Source organism: Xyrauchen texanus, chromosome 18 (genome assembly GCF_025860055.1).
Source record: "Xyrauchen texanus isolate HMW12.3.18 chromosome 18, RBS_HiC_50CHRs, whole genome shotgun sequence".
Classification (NCBI taxonomy): domain Eukaryota; kingdom Metazoa; phylum Chordata; class Actinopteri; order Cypriniformes; family Catostomidae; genus Xyrauchen; species Xyrauchen texanus.
In genome coordinates, this window is record NC_068293.1 from 25,946,447 (window position 1) to 25,968,484 (window position 22,038).

The 22,038-nt window shown below is 36.7% G+C and overlaps 2 protein-coding genes and 1 long non-coding RNA gene across 4 annotated transcripts; 2 read left to right on the forward strand and 1 right to left on the reverse strand.

The window, feature by feature from the left end:
- Window positions 1-371: 371 nt before the first annotated feature.
- On the forward strand, window positions 372-7,668 carry rab5b (RAB5B, member RAS oncogene family). Its single transcript, XM_052148867.1, has 6 exons — window positions 372-465; window positions 1,948-2,151; window positions 4,175-4,326; window positions 4,842-4,964; window positions 5,327-5,420; window positions 5,575-7,668. Exons 2-6 carry the CDS (start codon window positions 1,989-1,991, stop codon window positions 5,685-5,687), a joined length of 645 nt encoding a protein of 214 aa, XP_052004827.1. The 5' UTR covers window positions 372-465; window positions 1,948-1,988; the 3' UTR covers window positions 5,688-7,668.
- dbr1 (debranching RNA lariats 1) lies at window positions 7,222-17,447 on the reverse strand. Of its 2 annotated transcripts, none has more exons than XM_052148860.1 (9): window positions 17,093-17,447; window positions 16,768-16,892; window positions 15,832-15,912; window positions 15,664-15,749; window positions 14,915-15,139; window positions 14,750-14,827; window positions 14,473-14,618; window positions 9,201-9,950; window positions 7,222-7,366 (listed from the first exon to the last, which is right to left on the reverse strand). In XM_052148860.1, exons 1-9 carry the CDS (start codon window positions 17,287-17,289, stop codon window positions 7,351-7,353), a joined length of 1,704 nt encoding a protein of 567 aa, XP_052004820.1. In that variant the 5' UTR covers window positions 17,290-17,447; the 3' UTR covers window positions 7,222-7,350. The 2 variants fall into 2 exon arrangements, with proteins under 2 accessions (XP_052004820.1, XP_052004822.1); XM_052148862.1 differs by having other exon boundaries at window positions 7,278-7,366; window positions 9,208-9,950.
- Window positions 17,448-19,385: 1,938 nt separating this feature from the next.
- LOC127659186 (uncharacterized) lies at window positions 19,386-20,507 on the forward strand. The gene is made up of 3 exons (XR_007972501.1): window positions 19,386-19,504; window positions 19,967-20,126; window positions 20,214-20,507. It is a non-coding gene; the product is annotated as an uncharacterized LOC127659186 (long non-coding RNA).
- Window positions 20,508-22,038: the final 1,531 nt, after the last annotated feature.

The window sequence follows — 22,038 nt, forward strand, 5'->3', positions numbered from 1 at the left end:
ATTGTTTCAAAATTAAAGTTTTCTTTCATCTTATAGAAGTGCGTCGCACGATTTCCAAATAAAGTTAAACGCGTGATTTAAGAGTTATAAGATACGTTAAACTAGCTTTAATTGTCTTTAACTAAATGTAATCTAAAATTAAATATATTTTAATTTATTTTAATTTGAGTATGAAGAAAGTATATAAGATGCTGCGTGACCACAACAAATGAAATGCAAATATTCATACAATTCAACTGCAAGATCATTCATTAAAACATCAACAAAAACAAACAACTGCAAGTTCTTAGATTGTTGATACTTTTATTCTTTAATTACAACAAAGCAAAGCTTCTGTCAAAGAGTACTCCTGTTTGTGACACACTGCGCATGCGCAGCTGTGTAGGAAGTGTTTGCAGTCTAAAAACCAGCTGATAGATCAACCGGACAACCACCATACAAAACAACCGCAACTGCCAACAACAGGTAAATATCACTAATGAAGTTTGTTTTATATCATTCTGTGTATCCAAATAGAGTGCGATCATATTCGAATGTACAGCTCATGGCAGTGCTCGGCCCGCTTGTGCTGGCTCGCCTGGATCGAGACGAGTCATGTGAATGGTCTATACTGCGCCTCCCATGCATCAGATCACATACAAATACAACTGTTTATTACAGTTATGCATCAGATCACATAGACATACACCTGATGATTAGAGCTATGCATCAGATTACATATATAGACAGCTTCTTATTATAGTTATGCACCTGCTCACGCAGATATACAATTGATTACTATCATTTTTAATTTGATCACATATACATACAGTTATTAAAAATACAAATCAGATCACAGAGACAGACGCCTGATTATATATATATATATAAAATTTCACATGCATACACCTGATTATTAGAATTGTGAATCAAAATGCATAGATGAACACCTGATTATTAGAGTTATGTAACAAATCTCATATACATACACCTGATTATTGGAATTGTGAATCAAAACGCATAGATGAACACCTGATTATTAGAGTTATGCATTCAAATATGTAAATATAATTTGTCTGTAGTGTTCTGCAAAATTGGAGGGCTCTTTTTTTAATGTTCTAATATGCATTTTCCACCTTTGTTTCGTCTTAGCAGTATGTGACTTGAACAATTGCAAATCATGGTAACACTTTACATTACAATGTCAATGTAAAGCAGTAAAAGTAAAATTGTTAAAACAAGGTTAACAAAAACATTTAAACTGAGTAATTACAAGCATTCAACAAAGATATTACATATTAAGGACACATTGTTCACAATGTACATGTAAAATGCGACCCAAATCACCCTTTTTCTTGTCTGTAAGTTTTTGCGTGAGAAGGCATGCATCAACCTATGTATATTAAAGCTTTAAATGTTTATACTGCAAAGCAATACTGATTCAAACTCAGAACGCACAGAGAAGAGCTGCTCTTGACTCATAAACCTCAAATAGGTGAGGAAGTTTTAGACCTGGTCAACGTTAGGGTCATTGTTAAGGATGGCATCCATTGCAAGAGAGATTTGTAAAAAGAAAGAAATTCTTAATTAGAAACTGTTCATTAAAGCATTTTTGTGTCCAATCTGTCATAGAGCTTCTACTTTAAACAACTTTTCAACTCTGAGATGCCAAGATGATATTTATACCAGTCAAATGATACAACAGATTGCATTGTGCTTGAATTGATTTTTTCCTGCTGTACCCATCAAATCACACCTGAAGCTCTCTTGAGTTTATGTAATTGCCACATTGTTACGCTCTACCAGATCTGACTGGAGGGTTTTGCTGTGTAAGTTCCCTTTGTCACTTCCTCTTCCACTTCCATTTGACTATTGTGTAACATCACAGCGGCTGACTGCTGTCTTTTTTAAAATAAGGGTCCAGTACTTGGAAAACTGAGTCCATTAATTAAGTTGCTGCTTTCATAGACTACCAGGCAACCAGGGAGGACGCCCACCCTTCCTCCATCATGAGCACCCGTGAGACCGGCAGGGCCAATGGGAGCCTACCGCAGACCAAGATCTGCCAGTTCAAACTGGTGCTGCTGGGAGACATGGCCGTCGGCAAGTCCAGTCTGGTGCTTCGCTTTGTTAAGGGACAGTTTGATGAGTTTCAGGAGACCACCATTGGAGGTGAGGAAGCAGTGATCTTTACCAGGTAGAGGTCAAAAATAGTTAAATATATTTACAGTAATTCATTTGGCAGATGCTCATCCAATGCAAATTACAGTGCCTTTAGTGTATAGATATTTATGTTTCCCAGGGGACTGAGCCCATGACCTCTACATGGTACCACATGGCACCACATGGCACACCTAGATATTTGCCCCAGTCAGCTTATTCAGTGTGCACATCTTACTTTGTAACATAGGGGCCTATGATTTCCACGATGAAAAAAAACTAAAACAAAAACAAAATACTGACAGAATTGCAGAATCCAATCAAAAGAATGAAATGTAAGAGTGGAACGTCATAGAATTTGACATATTTTAGATTAAATTGAATGTATAAATGCATAATTATTCAAATTAAAATCACAATACGTCCATGTGAGATTATTAAACTGCTAAAGTCTGCTATTTAAGTATATAAATGTAGAATCTGCATAAAATTAATGTGTGAAGCCAGCCGCTCATACACTGAAATCATTGCATCATGATCATCATGCTCTCTCTTGTGTAGATGATAGAGAGCAGATTGCTCATTCACTTTGAAGTATGCAACACATAGAGTCTTTACATTTAATTAAATTACAGCCATTTGCTGTTTAATAATCACACAGAGCCTTTTTCAGAAGTGAGAAACTGCCATCAAAATCACAAGGGCTTCACTCAGTCTTAGGGCAAAATAAAAGTTCTGCTTAAATGGACATGTAAAATGGGAAAAAAGTGACAGAAATATCTTTCTGCTGAAATGTAGTAATCACTGTAATAAAATATAATAATAATTATTATTATTATTATAAATGTAAGCAAAATCTCAGATTTTCTGTTATGTAGCACTTTATACAATTACAAAAATAATTCCAGTGTTGTTTTGAATTGTGCTTTAAGGATCTGTATAATAGCACGTCATTTGATAAAAATAATGCAAAGTTATGTTGAAAATGTATTATGTTTTCATTTGATTAAAGTTTTAATGAATTCATTTGATTATTTATATTTTTTATCATAAAATTTAATTAAACTGTTGAATACAGAATTCAGGAAAAATAAAATGGAAAACACGGAATTTGAAAAAAGATTCCACAGCGCACTTGTAACCATTTTGTCATCAAGAACAGAGGAAAAACCCATTAATTTTAAAGTCTCCTTGTATTGTTATGTTATTGAATTGTATGTAAACCCTTAAACAATTGCCTTTTTTTATTGGACAGATTTTTCATAATTATCAGTGGCACGTAAGTGTAAACGCACTCATTGGGTGTATGCATAGAGCATAATGCACTAATCATAGCTATAGAAGTCCCATATATCATCATTATCATCACGTGTGTGTTTGATGACAAATCAAGGTGTCACTATCTCTAATCTACATGCTAGAGTTTACAAACATTTTTGTAGACTTTGGCTCCAATAAAGCCAGATACAGACAGATAGTGTACAAATGGTTAAAATCCAACACTAATATTAAACTCCAAACTGGAGATCTTGTTAAAGCAATAAGCCATTCAAGGACATATGTAGTGATGTTATCATAATGAAGGGGTATTCTAAGCAAGTCACTGTAATACACAGCCTTGAGGCTATTATTACTTTTATAAAAGAGCACTTACAACAATATTATGAAAGATCATTGCTCAATAAAATGTGTATTAAAAATAATCATAATAAAAAAAAATCTGCCAAGGAATATTGTTCATTAGCCTAACCGCAGGCTGTTTACGGTTGCGAAGTTATTTGCCGCATTTCAATTCATGTGCCCTCAAACTTGTGTTTGTGCATCAGACAAGAAATCTGAGTTTTACTTGTCAGTCCACATCCATGTTTAAAGGATAATCAGTAGAATAATATTCTAGTAATAAGTAGTGGAATACTAATAAGATTTTATTCTGTTCTATTCAAAGAACAGATAACACCAAATATGAAACACAAAACTTATTAGTTTGAGACTTGGAATCTCTGGCATAAGCTGTTTTTCCTTGCTGTGCTTTCAGCTGCATTCCTGGCACAGTCTGTTTGTCTGGACGATACTACAGTGAAGTTTGAGATTTGGGACACAGCGGGACAGGAGCGCTACCACAGCTTGGCTCCCATGTACTACCGCGGAGCCCAGGCGGCCATTGTAGTGTTTGACATCACCAAGCCTGTAAGTTAACTGTGGTACACTCACGAAATACTGGAAATGGTTTTGACTTTTAAAACTTACATTTTTGGTAGAGTGTATAGTTTGTTTATTAGCCTTTGCCAACAACAAATTAGCTAATTATTAAAGAGGTATTGGTTTTGTTGTCATAACATTTGATTATTTTAGAGATATGTCACTTTCTCTCTCTTCAAAAATACACTAACAACAAAAGTTGTTGAACATAGTACCGTAGTTCTACAGTATGCCTTTGAAGTACCTTAGTGTACCATGTACTCCAAATACTATGGCATATGAATTTGATAATCACTCAGGAACATTGTATATATCAAAACACTGTTATTACCATCTGAAACCATAATACCTTCACAATATATTTTTTAAGGGTAGACAGTATGGCATGACTAAAATGACACATTTTATTAAGACAAGGCTTTATCTGTGTTCAGGAAATTCACTTCTTAATAAAACACACACTGGCTGCACCAACCACTTTGTTAACCTCATTCCGCTTACAGGAAACATTTGAGCGAGCAAAGGCTTGGGTGAAAGAGCTGCAGAGGCAGGCCAGTCCCAACATAGTCATTGCCCTTGCAGGGAACAAGGCTGACCTAGCAGACAAGAGACTGGTCGAGTATGAGGTCATCTCTCTTTCTCTCTTTACTCTCTACATGTCATTTGGACATATATAACCTGTAGCTCTTTGTGGTTTCAGTATCAAGAGCGAGGTTTCCTTTTTATTTATTTTTTGTGCAAATTTTGCAAATAGTCAAAAATTCTGAATTTGCGAATATAAGACCATCTTTCTACCATTGATACCATCAATGGTGTGTTTCACTCATAATCGATATTTCATATTTGTTAAGCTTCAATTATAATTAAATTCAGACATTAATTAAATCCCAAAAGTTATCTTTGCCAGCCCAAATAATTACATGAACTCTTGGTTGTTTGTCTTAAGTCTTTTGTGGAGTAAACCAGAGCCCCTCCTATTTCTGTACAGGAAGCTCAAACGTATGCTGAAGACACAGGCTTGCTTTTCATGGAAACCTCTGCCAAGACTGCAATGAATGTAAATGAGTTGTTCCTGGCTATTGGTAAGCAAAAAACACTGTTCTCTTTACCAAAAACAGGCAGAACATTTGTTTTGCCTTTGTATGTTGATTATTGTTATCAGATGTTACTGGAATAGTTCTTTCCTTGTTTATTTTTCATTTTAAAACATATTTTATTATCATTATTGATCAATAGCAAAAAAGATGCCAAAAACAGACACCCAAAACCCCACGCATGCTGCCCGACATCGTGGAGTAAACCTGCAGGACCCAGATACACAGTCCACTCGAAACTGCTGTGGAAACTAAAGGCTCATCAACACTCCAGCACAGGAAACCACAGACACCTTCTCCTTCCCAAAATCCCACTCTTCACCCTTTCATCTCCCAAGACAGACACGGAAAGAGAGCGAGAAAAGAAAGGAATCAGAGGCGAGGAAAATTCCTCATTGATGCCATAACGAGATTTTTCCAGGAAGACTGAGGGTTTGATGGTTGGGACCGAAAGCGGACTGGCGATGGACTCATACAGTCATATCTGGCTGTAAATTTGGATTCTTCATTATTTTTAAGTCAAGAATAATTTCAGTCACTGTTCATTTTGATTATGCAAGCACCAGGCTTTCACTAAATAAATAAAGATAAAGGATGGAGAAAGAGACTTCTAGAACACAAAGAAACAAAATGAACAGAATTATTTATTTTGAGATGGCCCACAATGCCCCTTACAACAACCTGTTATTCCAAAACAGCCCGGAGATCTTCAAGTGTTCTGGGGAACTGTATGCTGAGCTCTCAGATTCTGACACAAAATGTATGACTTGAGGAAATTCAGCACATTATAACCCTAAATTAAACATGCAAGCATTCTTATAATGCTTCAACTGTGAGCAATCGTGAGAGCCACAGCTACTAAATTTTTAAACTATGGAAGGAACACTGAAGTAGAAGTTATTTGTTCATTCTGAGCTTGTTTTTTTTTAGCCTCCAGCTTTATTTATTAATTGTGTTTTAATCGGTCTCCCTTTTGTAACTTGTAATTCCTCCTAGACCCAAAAAGTATTGGAGATTTTGAAATGTTGTCTTCCCTGCCCCATTGATTTTCAGTGTTGGAGTTCACAAAACAACAGAAAGCTTTAAGATGCCTTCTCTACGTTACTGTCGCTTTGAGTAAACTACTGTTTGAGACACAGTCAACAAATAATTTATAACATACTGGTGCCAACTAGATGGTACTGATAGAAAACCATTTCGCTTCATGTGTAAGATGAGTAATCGCAGAATATCACGCATTGATTTGGCTGGATGTGGAGGTCATGCAATACCAGGCCAAAGACTTAGTCTATACATTCAAAAGCAACAAAAATATTCAAGCACCCACAAATCAATTGCTTAGAACGTCAATGATTGAACATCTGACACTATACGGTATCTTGGAACGGCAAATAGTGTCAAGTCGCAAAGCCCCTGAATAAGTGGCGGAAAAAAAACAAGTGCCTACTCCGTTTTTTCCATGTTTTTTGTTTTGGGCTTGTCCGGGGTGTGTCCACGCCTAAAAAGTAGCATTTTGGAGATGTTGGGTTGAAGTGTAATGGTAGCCAGCTGCGCAGTGTGTAAACCTCACTTCAAGAGGCACACTAGTGACTGATGCTTGAGGCTGTAACCTTTAGCCTCCTTGTAAACACACCTGCCTCCCATGCCGGTTAGAAATCCGCTCAGAGCGAGACGAGCAGGACCGGTTACAGTGGTGCCGTGAACCCGAATGGGAGTGAGGTTTAGGGGTGTGAGTGTAAGCTGGTAAGCTAGCTGGTAGGTAGCTGTGCAGTGTGTAAACCTCATTCCACTGGCTATAAGGGGCACACAAGCAACTGATGCTAGACGCTGTCGTGTTTAGCCTCCTTTGTAGCACGCATGCCTCCATTGCCGGAGACGCTGGTTTGAATCATGCTCTGAGCGGCTCGTGCAGGACTGGTTACACAGTCAATAACCTGTAAGAATAATTAGAGAGGAGTCATATATGATTTTCTGTTTTATGTATGCTTTGTTAATGTGTATATATATATATATATATATATATGAATTTTATTTCAAATTGATTTTAGTCAATCATTTAATGGGTTACCAATACATTTATATGGTCATGTAGGGAATGAATTAGGTATCATGATAAGGTGTCACACAGCTACAAGTGATTTGTTATGTTTCTTCAGGTCCACCTTTTTTTTGTGGAAAAGATCTGATCTCCTGTTAACAGAATTGAAATATTAAATAAAGCTGTGATGTTCTGCTATGAATGAAACGTGGTTTTGGTTTGTTGACTAGCCCTGATCTAATCCATCAACCATGTGGCATATCATTGTAATATTTAGAGATGAGAACAGACTTCAAAGAATTGGAGAAAGGTGCCCTGCTGTGCACATGACAGTCTGACAAAGCACTCCTACTGCCCACTGTCTGCAATTGTTTGGGCATAAAGATAAGTCTTGCCTTAGACTCACACCACTGGTTGAGCCAGACGTTTAAGCAATATTTTGAAAGTGCCACAGTGCTTACACTCTTCAAGAAGCTAACCTACCAATAGCTTACTAATAGTTTTCTCTGGACATAAAACTGGAAGGGGTTCCCATAGTCATGTCAAATTAATTAAAATGTTATGGACAATTCTAAAGTGTATACATTTTTTTTTTTAGTTATGATCAAAAAAATTACTTTGCAAACAATGCCATAAAAAAAAAAAGAATTCACAAACAATTTAGAGTTGTGGTAATTAACTAATCAAAACGAGTAGGAACTAGAGGTCAACCAATACTGGATTTTGCCAATACAATAAGTAAGGTGGTGGGAAAGGCCGATAACTGATTAATCAGCCAATAGATTTCAAATTGATTTATAGAATGTAAAAAAATATATCATATTATTACTATGACAGACACAGACAGAGTTCTTAATAAATAAAATCCCAGATGCAGTTTATTGTTCAACCAAAATAAGCAGAAAGAAAATTCTGATTTGGTGCATAAAATGGGACTTTGAAGTATAATAAGCCCAAAACACACTGGGAACGCTTATTTTGAAATGATGAATAAACTATCAGCAACTATTGCCAGAGATTTTTGCTGATAACAATAGTTCCAAAAAGCAACTATCGGCACTGATTAATCATTAAAACCAATATATCATCCACCTCTAGTAGGAACCCTGAACTGGCATAGGAGTGTATTTCAACATACAAAAAAAATGACAAATAATGTTTGTACTCTAATGTATTTACAACAGAATGGTAAAGCAGAGTCAGTCACAACAAAATAAAAGAATTGCCAATACAGAGGAAACAACTAGTGACATGGTAGCTTTGGCTAAAAATAAAAGGAACAGAACATCATTAAAACCCATCACAAAGCAAAATACAAATAGAATGCCAAATAGAAGATAAAAAAACAATACGCAACAAACCCCCCCAAAAAAAGTCCCTGACATTGGACAAAGTAAACTACAAAGCTCCTTTGCTTCAAAATAACAGCGTACACAATAGGGTGAGATCACCCAAAAGTGAAAATCATGTTCTCGCTCTCGAAAGTTTTAAACACATGACTTGGAAAAAAAAAGATGCAAAGGTGACTGAGGCGGTCAATCACTAACATTTTTCCTAACATCTTTTGAGGTCCATGGAACATAATAAATTGTACAGGTTTGGAACAACATGTTGTGAAAATGACAGAATTTTTATTTCTGGGTGATCTATCCCTTTAAATCTCTAAACTGTGGCAAACCATTCTATGTAATGTTTAATTTTATGATCTTTAAATTATTAAATTGATCTACCCCTCACTTTCTTCATCCTCAGCTGCCGTGTAGATACTCTGGTTTCTTCGTTTGATTCGAGGTGTGCCACCAGAGTGACTCACTGGACCTGCTCTCTCCCCGCTGGTGCGTTTGGGGACCCTGGCTAGTGTGAAGCCTCCCTCTTCCTCTGAGCTGCCCTGAGAGAGGGATGCTGAGTGAGAGGGAGGGGGAAGAGAGAGAGACAATGGGGAGCGAAGAGCAACGCATGGGGGTGGTAAGCTTAGTCTGCCTGCCATCTCTCGTGAAGGGCTGCTGTCTCTATCGCTGTCCTGGCCCCCAACTCGCCCTTCAGGAACAACTGCATCTGTCCATTTCTCCTCGGTACATCCTACCCCCTCCTCCACTTCATCCCATTCGTCCTCGATGGTAATTTCATCTGGGTTGTAGGAACTGGAGAGGACAGAGGTGTCAGTGGGATATTCACTGGGTTCATCTATGCTACCGGTGCTCTGGTTGTCCTCATCCTCCTCTTCAGTCACACCGGAGGCACCCTCTTCCTCGAAACTTTGCCCACCCCGTCCAGCTATGGCATAGATGTCCGTCAGGCTTATGGTAGCACATAGCTCTGTTGTTTGGGGGTTGGTGGAGTAGGCTGGGTGGGAATTGGGCTGAGGGTGGCTGGGGTCATAGGCGGGAACTGTCAGGCTGAAGTTCTCAGGGATACAGAGGTCACCACTCAAATCGCTCACAACCTCCATCATAGCTTCCTCTGAGGCACTAAAGTCCCACCTTTAAAAAAAAAACAAAGTGACAATGGATCAGTTTATGCCTAAAGACTTGTAACATGCATATTCATTGGTATGCAAACACTGACCATATGCACATAAAACGTACAATTAATCATGGATTCGGTCATGTGGTGCTTTCATGTCATGACGGAATTGCCGTAATTATAAGATTCCGACTTGTAAAAAGTTGTACACTGTTTTGATGTCATATAAAAAGAACTGTTGAAGGTAGTGAACACGTACTGTATTCCTGTTTGATATAACATTTTATTGTCACTGTTACCTGGAGCGCTTTGTTCTAAAATATTTAGCAAGAATCTAGAGGAGAATTCATGTTGTGAATTATATTTTGCTGTTATCAACAACAAAACTGTTTTGGGGTTAAGAGTGTTGCCATAGAAACAAATAATTTCCTAGGTCTGAGAACATTAACAGCTTCAAGTAGAATATCAGAGTTGCCATCTCAAATGCAACATCGCTCTGATTACAAATGCATCACATAAACATGTTAACTCGATTTAAACCAATATTCTGAGAAATCTATATAAGACAGCTGGCATATTATTTTTAACTTAAAGGGATATTTCAACCAAAAATAAAAATTCTCTTATGATTTACTCACCCTCCTGGCATCTCAGATGTGAATGACTTTCTTCTGCAGAACAGATAATATATTTAGACTAATATTTCAGCTCTGTAGGTCCATACAATGGAAGTGAATGGGTGCCCAGTAGGGGCCGATTTGCATGAGGACCAAAAACAGAAGAAGGGGAAAGTGAAGGAAAAAGGACTAATATATTTATCTGTTACTCACACACACCTATCACATCGCTTCAGAAGACATGGATTTAACCACCAGTCGCCTAGAGTACTCTTATGTTGCCCTTATGAGGATTTTAGCTTCAAAATTTTGGCACCATTCACTTGCATTGTTTGAACCTACAGAGCTGAATATTCTTCTAAAAATCTTTGTTTATTTTCTGCTGAAGAAAGAAAGTCATAAACATCTGGGATGGCATGAGGGTGAGTAAATAATGAGAAAATGAAAATGTTTGGGTGAAATATCCCTTTAAGTTATTAGTTTTAATTTATCTTGGAGCAAATGAAGTAGGTGTCCTTGCTGATGTTAAAGATGCATATTTGGTAATGAGGGCTGACACAGATTAAAACATAGCATGTTCTCGAGATTTATTTTAAGATTAAAAAGAAAGAAAAATGGTCTGGGTAGCTCAGCGAGTATTGACGCTGACTACCATAGTGAGAGTGAGGGGGATTACAAACATTAAAGAGATGGTTCACCCAACAAAGAAAATGTAGTCATTGTTTGCTCACCCCTGTGTTGGTATAACCCCACATGACTTTATTTTTCTGAACACAAAGGAAGAAATTGTCAAATAAATTGTGCTCAGTGATGTCATACAATGGCAGTTTATGGTGACCACCTCTTCAAGCTTCAAAAGCACACAAAAGTATAATTTAGAAGTCTAATAAATTATTCCATGAGACTCATGATTGTTATGAAAGCATATGATGAGGTTTGATGAGAAACTATTTTATTTAGTGAAACTGTTGACCGTCCGTTGATCTCCTCTGTGTGTTCATGACTACACGAGAGCAAGTTCAAGCAGCCTCCGCTTGCGAAATGGTAAAAACTCTGATTAATATAGAAAATATAACTTTTATTGCATGTTGTTTGCCATCAGGTTAGGACATGGTGGCTGCCTTCAGCCTTCTCTGTCTATCTCTCTCTGCTTGATTGAGAACTCAGTTTCAAATAAATAAGGCTGAGCACAGAAATGCATCTATTCTCCGACTACAAACTCAGACATATTTAGTAAGTTTGGTTCTCTGGTTTATGTGCAGCTGTGTTGTGTTCTGTAGTTAATATCATAGTGGCAGACCTGTATTTAGATAAATAAAATGAGTTTTCACTTGAATGCCCCATCTTGCAGCATAACTGCAGCTCTTGTGCAGTTTTATGAATGCGAGGAGATCAATGGTCGGTCAACAGTTACACTAAATAATACTTAAGTTAAGCTTTGTTTCTCACCAAACCTCGTCGTATGCTTTCAGAATGCCAATTAGTCTCATGGAATAATTTATTAGACTTCTGAATTAAGTCAACTAATATTGCGAAAAGTCTTGAAAAATCCAATCATGTAGCATGGTGTAGTAGTGCGACAGGAGGTAGTAGAATCTTACAGTCAATGTTTCTTAATGAATTCACCGGAACTGAAATCTTAGATATTGTGAGAATGTGCAAAACTAAAACATCTTGTGATGGTGATGGAATAGATATGAGCATTGTAAAAAAAACTATAGATTGCATACTTCAACCTCTAACTTATATTTTCAATCTTTCTTTTAGTTCAGGTGTTTTCCCTCAAAAGATGAAGATTGCTAAGATAATACCTATTTTTAAAAAAGGAGATAAACATGAGTTTAATAATTATCGACCTGGTTCAACTGTTTCGCAGTTTTCTAAAATAATAGAAAAATGGTTTACTCATAAAATAGATTTATTTTTGGAAAAAAATGATTTACTTTTTGACTATCAATACGGATTTCGATCCAATAGATCAACTGCCGTTGCATTAATTCATTTAACTGAAGAAATTCTTGCTGCAATGGACAAAAAACAGTATTTTGTAAGTATATTCCTGGATTTACAGAAAACGTTTGACACTGTCAACCATAACTTATTGTTGACAAAACTACAACACTATGGATTAAGGGGTCAGACATATAAATGGCTTGAAAGCTACTTAAGTAACAGAAGCCAATATGTTCAATTTAAAAACCAAAACTCGGGCTGTAAAACTGTTGTATGCGGAATTCCCCAGGGTTCAGTAATTGGCCCTAAACTTTTTATATTATTTATTAATGATATATTTGAGGCTTCTAAAGATATGAATTTCTTGTTGTTTGCTGATGACACAACTGTGTTTAAGACTGGGACAGATTTAAATGAATTAATGGCCACTATTGAAAGGGAAATGATAGAATTAAAGAAATGGTTTGATTATAATAAATTGTTTCTAAATTGGGATAAGACAAATTATATGGTTTTTGGAAAAAAGGGAAAACAGGGATGCACAAAATTAGTTATTGAGAATGTAAATATTGAATGTGTCTCAGAAATCAAATTTTTGGGAGTTATCTTAGACAGCAAACTTAGCTGGAAGCCTCATATTGAGCATATCAAAGGTAAAGTTAGTAAAAATATTGGTATTCTTTATAATGTTAAACACATATTGGATGAAGCTTCATTACAGCTTCTATACATATCCTTAATTGTTCCATACTTAACATACCGTATCGAAGTATGGGGTAATGCTTGCACCAGTTATACAGAAAGGCTGTTCTTACTTCAGAAGAAAGCGATGAGAATTGTGACTTATAAAGGTTTACGAGACCACACAAACAAACTGTTTATAAAATTGCAGACCTTGAAATTAAAAGAATTGTTCAAATTTAAAATACTACAAATTATGTGGAGAGTGAAAAATAATTTGGTGCCAATACATATTCAAAATAAATTCATGCTAATCACAGACAGTAACAGCAGAAGAAAAGGTAATTTTTGTGTACCATATTCACGCACCTCACAAAAACAAAAAGGGTTTCTTGTAATTGGGATTAATTTATGGAACTCTTTGGACATTGTGCAAAAAACATGTAACACGATTGTTCAATTCAATAAAATGTATAAAAAAAATGTTCTTAGAACATACGAAGGCAGTGAAGCATAAGAACCAATGTTTGACAAATTTGAAATTGTTAATTATTTAGATGTGAAGTAATATGGTACCTAGATAAAGGAAAAGAAAAAAAAAGAAAAGAAAAAAAAAAACGGCGAGCCATCTGTTTTGTGTCAGATAAAATTATTGAAAAAAGGGGCATGTAATTATAAGACTAGGTCTTCCTCATGCTCCTTTTCAGCAGTGAATGTTATTATTATTATTATTATTATTATTATTTTTTGTTGTTTTTTTTGTTGATGTGATTAATATTGTGTCTGTAATAACATCATGACTGAATAAAGAACTTGAACTGAACTGAACTGAATTATACTTTTGCATCCTTTAAAAGCTTGAAGACGTGGTCACCATAAACTGCCATTGTATGACATCACGGAGCACACATTTTTTCACAATTTCTCCCTTTGTATTAAAAAAAGAATATGCCATATAATATGCAAAAGTCATACAGGGTTATAACAGCACAGGGGTGAGTATACAATAAATTAATTTTAATTTTGGGATGAACTACCCCATTAAACCTAAATCAATAATATAATACTTAAGACCTAAATTTTGCTATCCATTGTGCTTTTGTATGCTGTTGTAAAGGACATTAAGGATAACTGTGCACAATTACTAAAAATTTATTGAAATAAATGGCAAGAGAGAGCATCTCCAGTTTTGGTTTTTTACAAGAGACTCAAACAAATAAAAAAGAATACGGACCTTAATCTGACTCTGTTGTTCAAATAAATGTGGTCTTTTTAAAAGTTTCTGTACCGGGTATGTAGGCCATTGTTCTGTGGAGGGTTCCAGAATTTGCAGGATGGTTTCTGAAGCCTGTCAGTTGCTTTCAAGATGGCCAGCCACTCTGGGTCATACTCAAGATGCTCGGAGGAGCCTGGTCTGTCTGCTACCTCCACGATCTGTCATATCAAAACGCTTGTTCACTCACAAAAACTACATCTACTTCTTGGATCCAAAGAATCTCTGGTCAAAGTGGGAGATCTTAAAATATGTAATCGTTGTAATAGAATATAAATAGCAGTATCATTACCTGTAGGAAGTCTCTATGTGGAAGGCACTTGTCAAGTGAAAGAAACTTTGTGATCTTTGGGGCAGCATTATTCTTAGCCTGTTGGGACAAGTAGTGTGAGGTTATTTACTTTTAATACATTATAAACACACTGATGTCTACTTCAGGTTTTTACATCAGACCCACCAGGTGTTGCATTATTGCAGCAAACTTCACATGCAGGTGAGCTGAGAACCAGTAACTCGGCTGCAGATGCTCTAGGATCTCTGCAGCTGCCGGGCTGCCCAGGGTCCCACTCTCCACCTCCTGTCTGAGGAACTTCTTCTTGTGCAGAAGCTGATTTGTGTTGCCATAGTGATAGATGCCTCGTGGCCAATCGTGCGTCATGAACACGTCTATGGGCATCTTGATCTGGAGTGGTGTTACGTATTATACATGGAAAAGAAGAAAACAATCTTTCTACTAGAACAATCAACAAGCATGTATATATTAATATTATATTAATGTTATATTAATAGTAAAACTGAAGTGCATAAAAAAAGTATTAGTATTTTGGTATCTGCAAATATTAGCAATTTTTTTTATTCATTTTTTATTATCAGCATTTGTCTAATCAGGAAGCAGATCATTTCAGGATTTATTTATTTTTGCAATTCAAGCATTAAAATAATTTTCTATAACAGGTTTCCAAAGTATTAAATGGGTATTAATCTCTCTACTGTAAATCGCGATGTGTTGACGCCTGATTTCCCTTGAATGTAAAATTTCAGATTTTGGCTTTAGTGTGATTTTTTTTTTTAAATAAACAAAACCGTATTGAGGTATAACCAAAAAAAATTTAAAACTTTATTTGTTCTCTATCTGTACATTCCTTGTATTTTGTGAATATTTATGTTTTTTTATCTATTGATGTGCCTCTCCTTCCAAAGGCTTACCTGTTTAAGCTTGAAGACATCAATGTTCCTTACGTGGTACACACTACGCAAGGATTCTTGATTGTATGGCGGGAACTCAAAGTGTCCTAAGATTCCATGTAGGACTTTGTTATAAACCTTCATATTTGGGTATTACAAGACAACATATTTAGAGTTGTTTAATCTCACCTTTCTTGTAATCATGAGATTTAAAGATTCCAGAAAGACCACCAATCCGTACACCTCTAAAGCGTACAACACCAGCATAACCTGAGGAACAAATAACATCGAAAGAATAGTTTACCCAAAAAAGAAAAATCTCTCATAATTTATTCACCCACATACCATCCCAGATCTTCTGCAGAACACAAATGAAGACTTTTAGAAGAATATCTCAGCTCTGTAGGTCCATACAATGGTGACAGAATTTTTCAAAAAGCATATAAAACTCCAGTGGTTAAATCCATCTCCTTAGACGTTTCATTATATGTGTGGGTGAGAAACCACTCAAAGACTTGCAATATTGACCAAATCAGTATTTAAGTCGTTTTTTGTCATAAATCTCCAATTTTACTTTTACATCCACTCTTCTTTCCTAAGAGTTCTTCTTTTGTTTTAGGCAAATCACCTTCATCATGCATATGGTCACCAACTGGGCAGGGAGGATCATTTATAGTAAAAAGACAAACATTGATCTGTTTCTCTCCCACAACCATTATATTGCTTCTGAAGACATTACTTCAACCGCTGGAGTCTTATGTATTACTTTTATGCTGCTTGAATGTGCTCCCGGAGCTTCAAAAATGTGGTCACCATTTCCTTACATTGTATGGACCTACAAAGCTGAGATATTCTTCTAAAAAACCTTCGGTTGTGTTCAGCAGAAGAAAGAAAGTCATAAACATATGGGATGGCATGAGGGCGAGTAAATGATGAGAGAATTTCATTTTTTTAGATAACTATTTTCCTTTAAGTCCACTAACAAGTGCAAAGTGCTATCAAGAACATAAACAATAAGAAAAATAAAAGAAACTGATGGAAAAAAGTATTAAAAGCAGTTTATTAGTCTTCTTAACTACACATTGAGGAATTTTTGCCATTCTGAGTCTAGGGCAAAGATCTCACCCAGGTAATAGATGTTGGGGGCCACCCAGCCTCCATAGGGAAGCTCCTGCAGATGGTTTGATGCTTCGTGGTTTCCACCAATGAAAATGGTCAGAATGGGGGCCTTCTTTTCACCAGAATAGTACCTTTAGCAACCCATTGAGATGGCATGAGAAAAAGAGGTTGATTTTGAATTTAGACAGCAAGCAAATGCAGTTTATGGTAAAGAGGGATATCACAGAATCCATAAATGTTTAATATATTTCTGTGTATACGTCTGTGTAGTATATGTTTCTATAATAATAATTGTCTTTCTACTATCGAATAGTACCAACTGTTAGCTCACTTGTAGAACGTTTGCATTTGTCTGTATTTGGCAGGAACCGCCATGCATTTCATGTCTCCTTCATTTCTGACGGCCTGGAAGTCTCCGCAGCAGAGCAGCAGGTCCACCTTCACACCTTCTTTATTCTCCAGGTAACTGATGCTTTCATAGATCTTATCCAGCTCTCCATGACAACAGCCTTCTACTGCAACTTTCATCTTTGTAGCTCTAATTCATATCAAAACATTACACTCAAACACGATAAAACACGCTAAAACACGCTACCCACGACAAAGGAGATTCTACATTTACATTCTAATAGTTTTACAGATGAACGTTGATCTTTCAGTAGTCACTCTGCCTCCCTGTACTAACATGCTAGTCTGCACATGCGCAAACCGATCATGTGACCGGTGTACTTTATTGGATTGTCATTTATTCCCCATCCACACTTTCCATCATGTCTATTTACTGATCATTTTAAGAAATAATAATAAAGCCTGGTAATAAACCGTTTATCATTGCATACTCATTACCTGTAGGAAGTCTCTATGTGGAAGGCACTTGTCAATTGGGAATATTACTTCCAATGTCGTTAGTTAGAATACTTGTTAACTATAAATATCAAATATCTTTTTGTTTCTCCATATGTCAATATACGGTACAGCAACCTAATAATAATATTTTCCTTCAGCAAAATGTATTCAATTATATTTACTGCACCAGAGAGCCTGTTAACAGCTACCTGACTGCATGCTTTGTAATGTTCACTTTTCCTATGTTCAATTGTTGAGGGTTCTTAATTCTGGCAAATAATGAATGGGAAACATTATGACAATCAAAGCTTTCTGAATTATTTGCGGCTGGAAGGTCTGCGGTCGTATCATGTGGAAATTGATACTTATTTCAGCGCTAGCCGGGATGGACTAATCAAAGACCCAGATAGCAAAAAATGTCCGCACGGCTTCTTTTTGCCGCTGTCCCCAAGCTGTCGGCTATAGGTGCGTCCCACTGGCGGTGATCCAGCGTTTGCCGCCGAATTCGTCACGCCCATTTCTTGCGAGATGCCACCGGCGGTCAGACGGCGGGCCGCCCGCGTCATTTCTCTGGCGGTTGCCTCGCGGCAATTCGACCGCGGCCGGCCGGCGGCAATTCGACCGCGGCCGGCCGGCGGCAAGCCGCTTTGAAATACAGTCACAGCTTGACTCTCAAAATCGACCAGCCATTTGGCTATTATTATTTTTGCTCCAAAGCCATTAGGGTTTATAACAGATTCTTGACTCTTGATTCCATGATAAGGTAAGGTTTAGGAAATGACATTTAAATTACTTTGAAACTCTGAAGCGATTATACAGTAATATATGTAAAATATATTGAATTATTTATGCACTTAGGTGAAAATTGTTTATATTTCTTTGATTGATGCACATTGAGACATGCACCAATAAACCAAGAATAATTCCTTTTTGTAAAACTTACTTGGCAATAAATATCTTTCTGATTCTGATTAGGTTTAAAAATAGATATTTAATACAGGGTATGAAAAATTTAGCAGAATAAATTGATGAAGTTAGACTTTTCACCAATGCCTGACTATCAGTGAACAGTGAAAGACATCTGTCCCCGTTTTGACGTGAAGGATAAACTCAATGAAAAAGCTTTCTCCCCTGGTTTCACAGTTGCGCAGAAATTTCGTTTGTCTGTAATTTTTTTCCAACCTCGATTTTTTTTTTTTTTTTTTTTGTTATTTTACCTTTTACAGGTAAGGGATTCATTTGCAATTACGACCTGTACTAATGTTTAAGAAAGTGTGAAAGTCCCTGTAAAGGCAATAAAAATTAAATAATCCAAACACACTATACATGGTAAAAATTTATTGCTAAAACACATTGCACTGTGGACTGTGAAGTACTGAATTGTGTAGTTAAACCGTTAAACAGTTTTGCACCAGTGCTGTGTTCAGGATTCTTTTGGGCGGGGCTAAAACGGTGGCTCGATGACGCACTGGACCCACCGAGGCAGGCCCCTCCCGTAACAATATGACTAGAGCACATTCGGTTCAGTTTGCCATTCATGATCAATCAGAATAATTTCACAATGCAAGGTTTATTAGGGAAAACATCTAGTAACATTTATCACTTTGTTATTAAGTATCTGAGAGACATAGACTTAGACAAAAGGATTTAATTATTTATTTTTTATTTTATTTTTTTTTTTAAGCTAAGTTCCAATATCTCTTGATTCACACTCCAGCCCAGTCGGTGGCGGTAATGCACCGTTAAGTTGGTTTGCCAACCGCCATAAAAACAAAAAAAAAAAAAAGAAAGAAGAAGAAAGAAGAAGAAGTTTGCCATTCAGTCACGAGTTACAGTCAGACTCAGTACTAGTTTCAACAGCCTACAGTTAGCAAAGTCATCGACTACCATCGTTTAAGTAAGTACATGTTTCCTTTTTGTGTAACGCAATATTATGTTTACATTGTTTTTAAAATATCTAAGTTAGTCACCATTGTTCTTGCAGTATGCTGCTAGTCCAGTAGCTAGAGTGGCTAGAAAGTGTTAGCTAACACGTGCTGTTTTGCCCTCCTTACAGTACACACTGAGGTTAAGCAATGTTGCTAGTAACATTACATGTAGAAATGTTATTAACTACATACAGTAGTTAGCCAAAGCTTTACATCTAGAAAGACTAAGTATAACTTGTGTGTTTTTTTTCTAACAAAACAATGATGTATATAGGTTGTTGATGTATATATGTATAACGCCATAGGGTTATCTAAAATTAAGATTGTACACTGCATATTCTACAGTCTGAATCCACAGCCGGTCACATTTTAAATTTATGAGAAGCTTCAGAGAAATGTAATTTGTAACCCTTTTTTTTTTTTTCTTTCAGCTTCGGTTTTTGGCAATCAAGTGTGGGAGGGACCTCAAGACAACTGTGTGGCGAATGCTTGAGAGTATCTTCTCTAATCGCCTTTCCATTAACACAACCTGGACTGGTGCAGGGGAAAAAGCATGTTTTAGAGACATGTTCCTGAAGACCATTGTTCAAAGTAAGTTGGCTATTTTTTTTTATATTTAAGTAGATGTGTATGACCTTATGCCAATCAAATGGAATGACAGATCTTTATTTTCTACAGGAGCCATCCGGAAGAACTCGGCAACCCAGGATGCCACTGATGAGGCGATCCAGGTTAACGTTACGCGTTACCTGAAAGGAGCAGCTGACCGTGAAGGTGGAAAAAGGCGCCGCACAGCTGAGAGGGACCCACAGCCGACCCCTCAAACCTAGGCTGACTACCGACACCCCTGCTAAAAGTGTCAGACTAAACTCACTCAATCCACACTCTTCACTAGAAATTGCTGTTTTTTTTTTTATTTTTCCCCATCTCGTGACCCTGCCTTCAGGGCAGCTCCTTGGATGAATATGGGATGTTTTTTTTTTTTTTTCCTCTCATGACCCTGCCTTCAGGGCAGCTCCTTGGATGAATATGGGATGGTTTGTCTTTTTATACAGGCACACGAGGAATCACTGAAGATGTGCCAATTTGCACTGCCTCATTCTGGAGGTCGAGGAAAACCAGACCCCAACCACTCCAGACATTGTGATTGACTGTGTTCTCAACAGCCAGATTTTCTGCTGTTAATTGCATTTGTTCCCACTTATTGTCATGTTTAAGTTGAATGTAAAACTTTACATTATCCTGCACATTCTTTGATACCAAAGATCTCAATTATTTAATATACAATTTGCTGCTTATTTCATTGTTACAGTGCTTAACTATTCTATTTTTAAATATAGCTTATAAATCCTAGATTATACATCTAATACTTGATATTTGCACATTATCTGGTATCAAATATTCTACTTACCGTGACTTTAGTATTGGCTTATTTCATTCCGTCAGTGCTTAACGATTCTATTATAGTTTGTAAATCCTATTTCATACCTCTGATATTTGATATTGCACTTTTAACTAGTACCAGTTAATTCTACTTTCATTCCATCAGTGTGCTTAACTGTTATTCTATTAAAAATAGCTTGGTTATACTATTTCATACCTTTTGATATTGCACTTTCACTAGTACCAAAAATTCTACTTTCATTCCGTCACAGTGCTTAACTGTTATTCTATTGTTAAATATAGCTTGTAAATCCTTGTGCCACAGGTCAGCATTGCAGTTATAATGGCATATTCTACTCCAGAGCTTTACTCTAAATTATTACCACTTATCCTATTGTTAGAAATGACTTGTAAATATGATGTTATACCTCAATTTATTTGATATCCTGCACTTTATTTGGTACCAAATATCCTCATTGCTTATGTTTACTGGTAATTCTTTTCATCCCAGAGCTGACCTCTTTATATTATTTACAATTGTTGTAAGTGTTACAATAGTGTTTTTTACAAAAGTGTTTTTTTTTTGCTTGTTTTTACCAAAATTTAATTGGAAACCTGCATTTTCTTTGGGTGTATATATGTTTGTATTTTTCTGTTATTTATATTTCAGTGATCTGACATATTGTTTCAATGACAGTTACTGTAATTTGAAATGTGGAATAAAAACGGCAAATGGAAATATGTCTGCTTTGATCAATCATTATTCTTGATAAACTGCATGCTATAAATAAATATATATATATACAATAAGCGGCGGCAGATCGCTCGAAAAAGCGGTTTGCCTCCGGCGTCCGCCTTCGATATAACGGCGGCGGAGCGGCGGCTGGCCAGCGGGCCGTCCGCGGAACGAAGGCGGTAGGAAGGCGGCTGCCGCTTTTAAAAAGCGGCTGCCGCCGGCGGACCGCCGTCGAACGTGTTTGCGATCTCGCCATTCTGCCGCTTCTACTGCCGCCGGCGCGCCGCCGGCGGACCGCCGACTTATTGCTATCTGGGGATGTTTGTGGATAACATAAAATGCATATATTGTTATTCAATTAACAGAGATTGCTGGGTATACTTT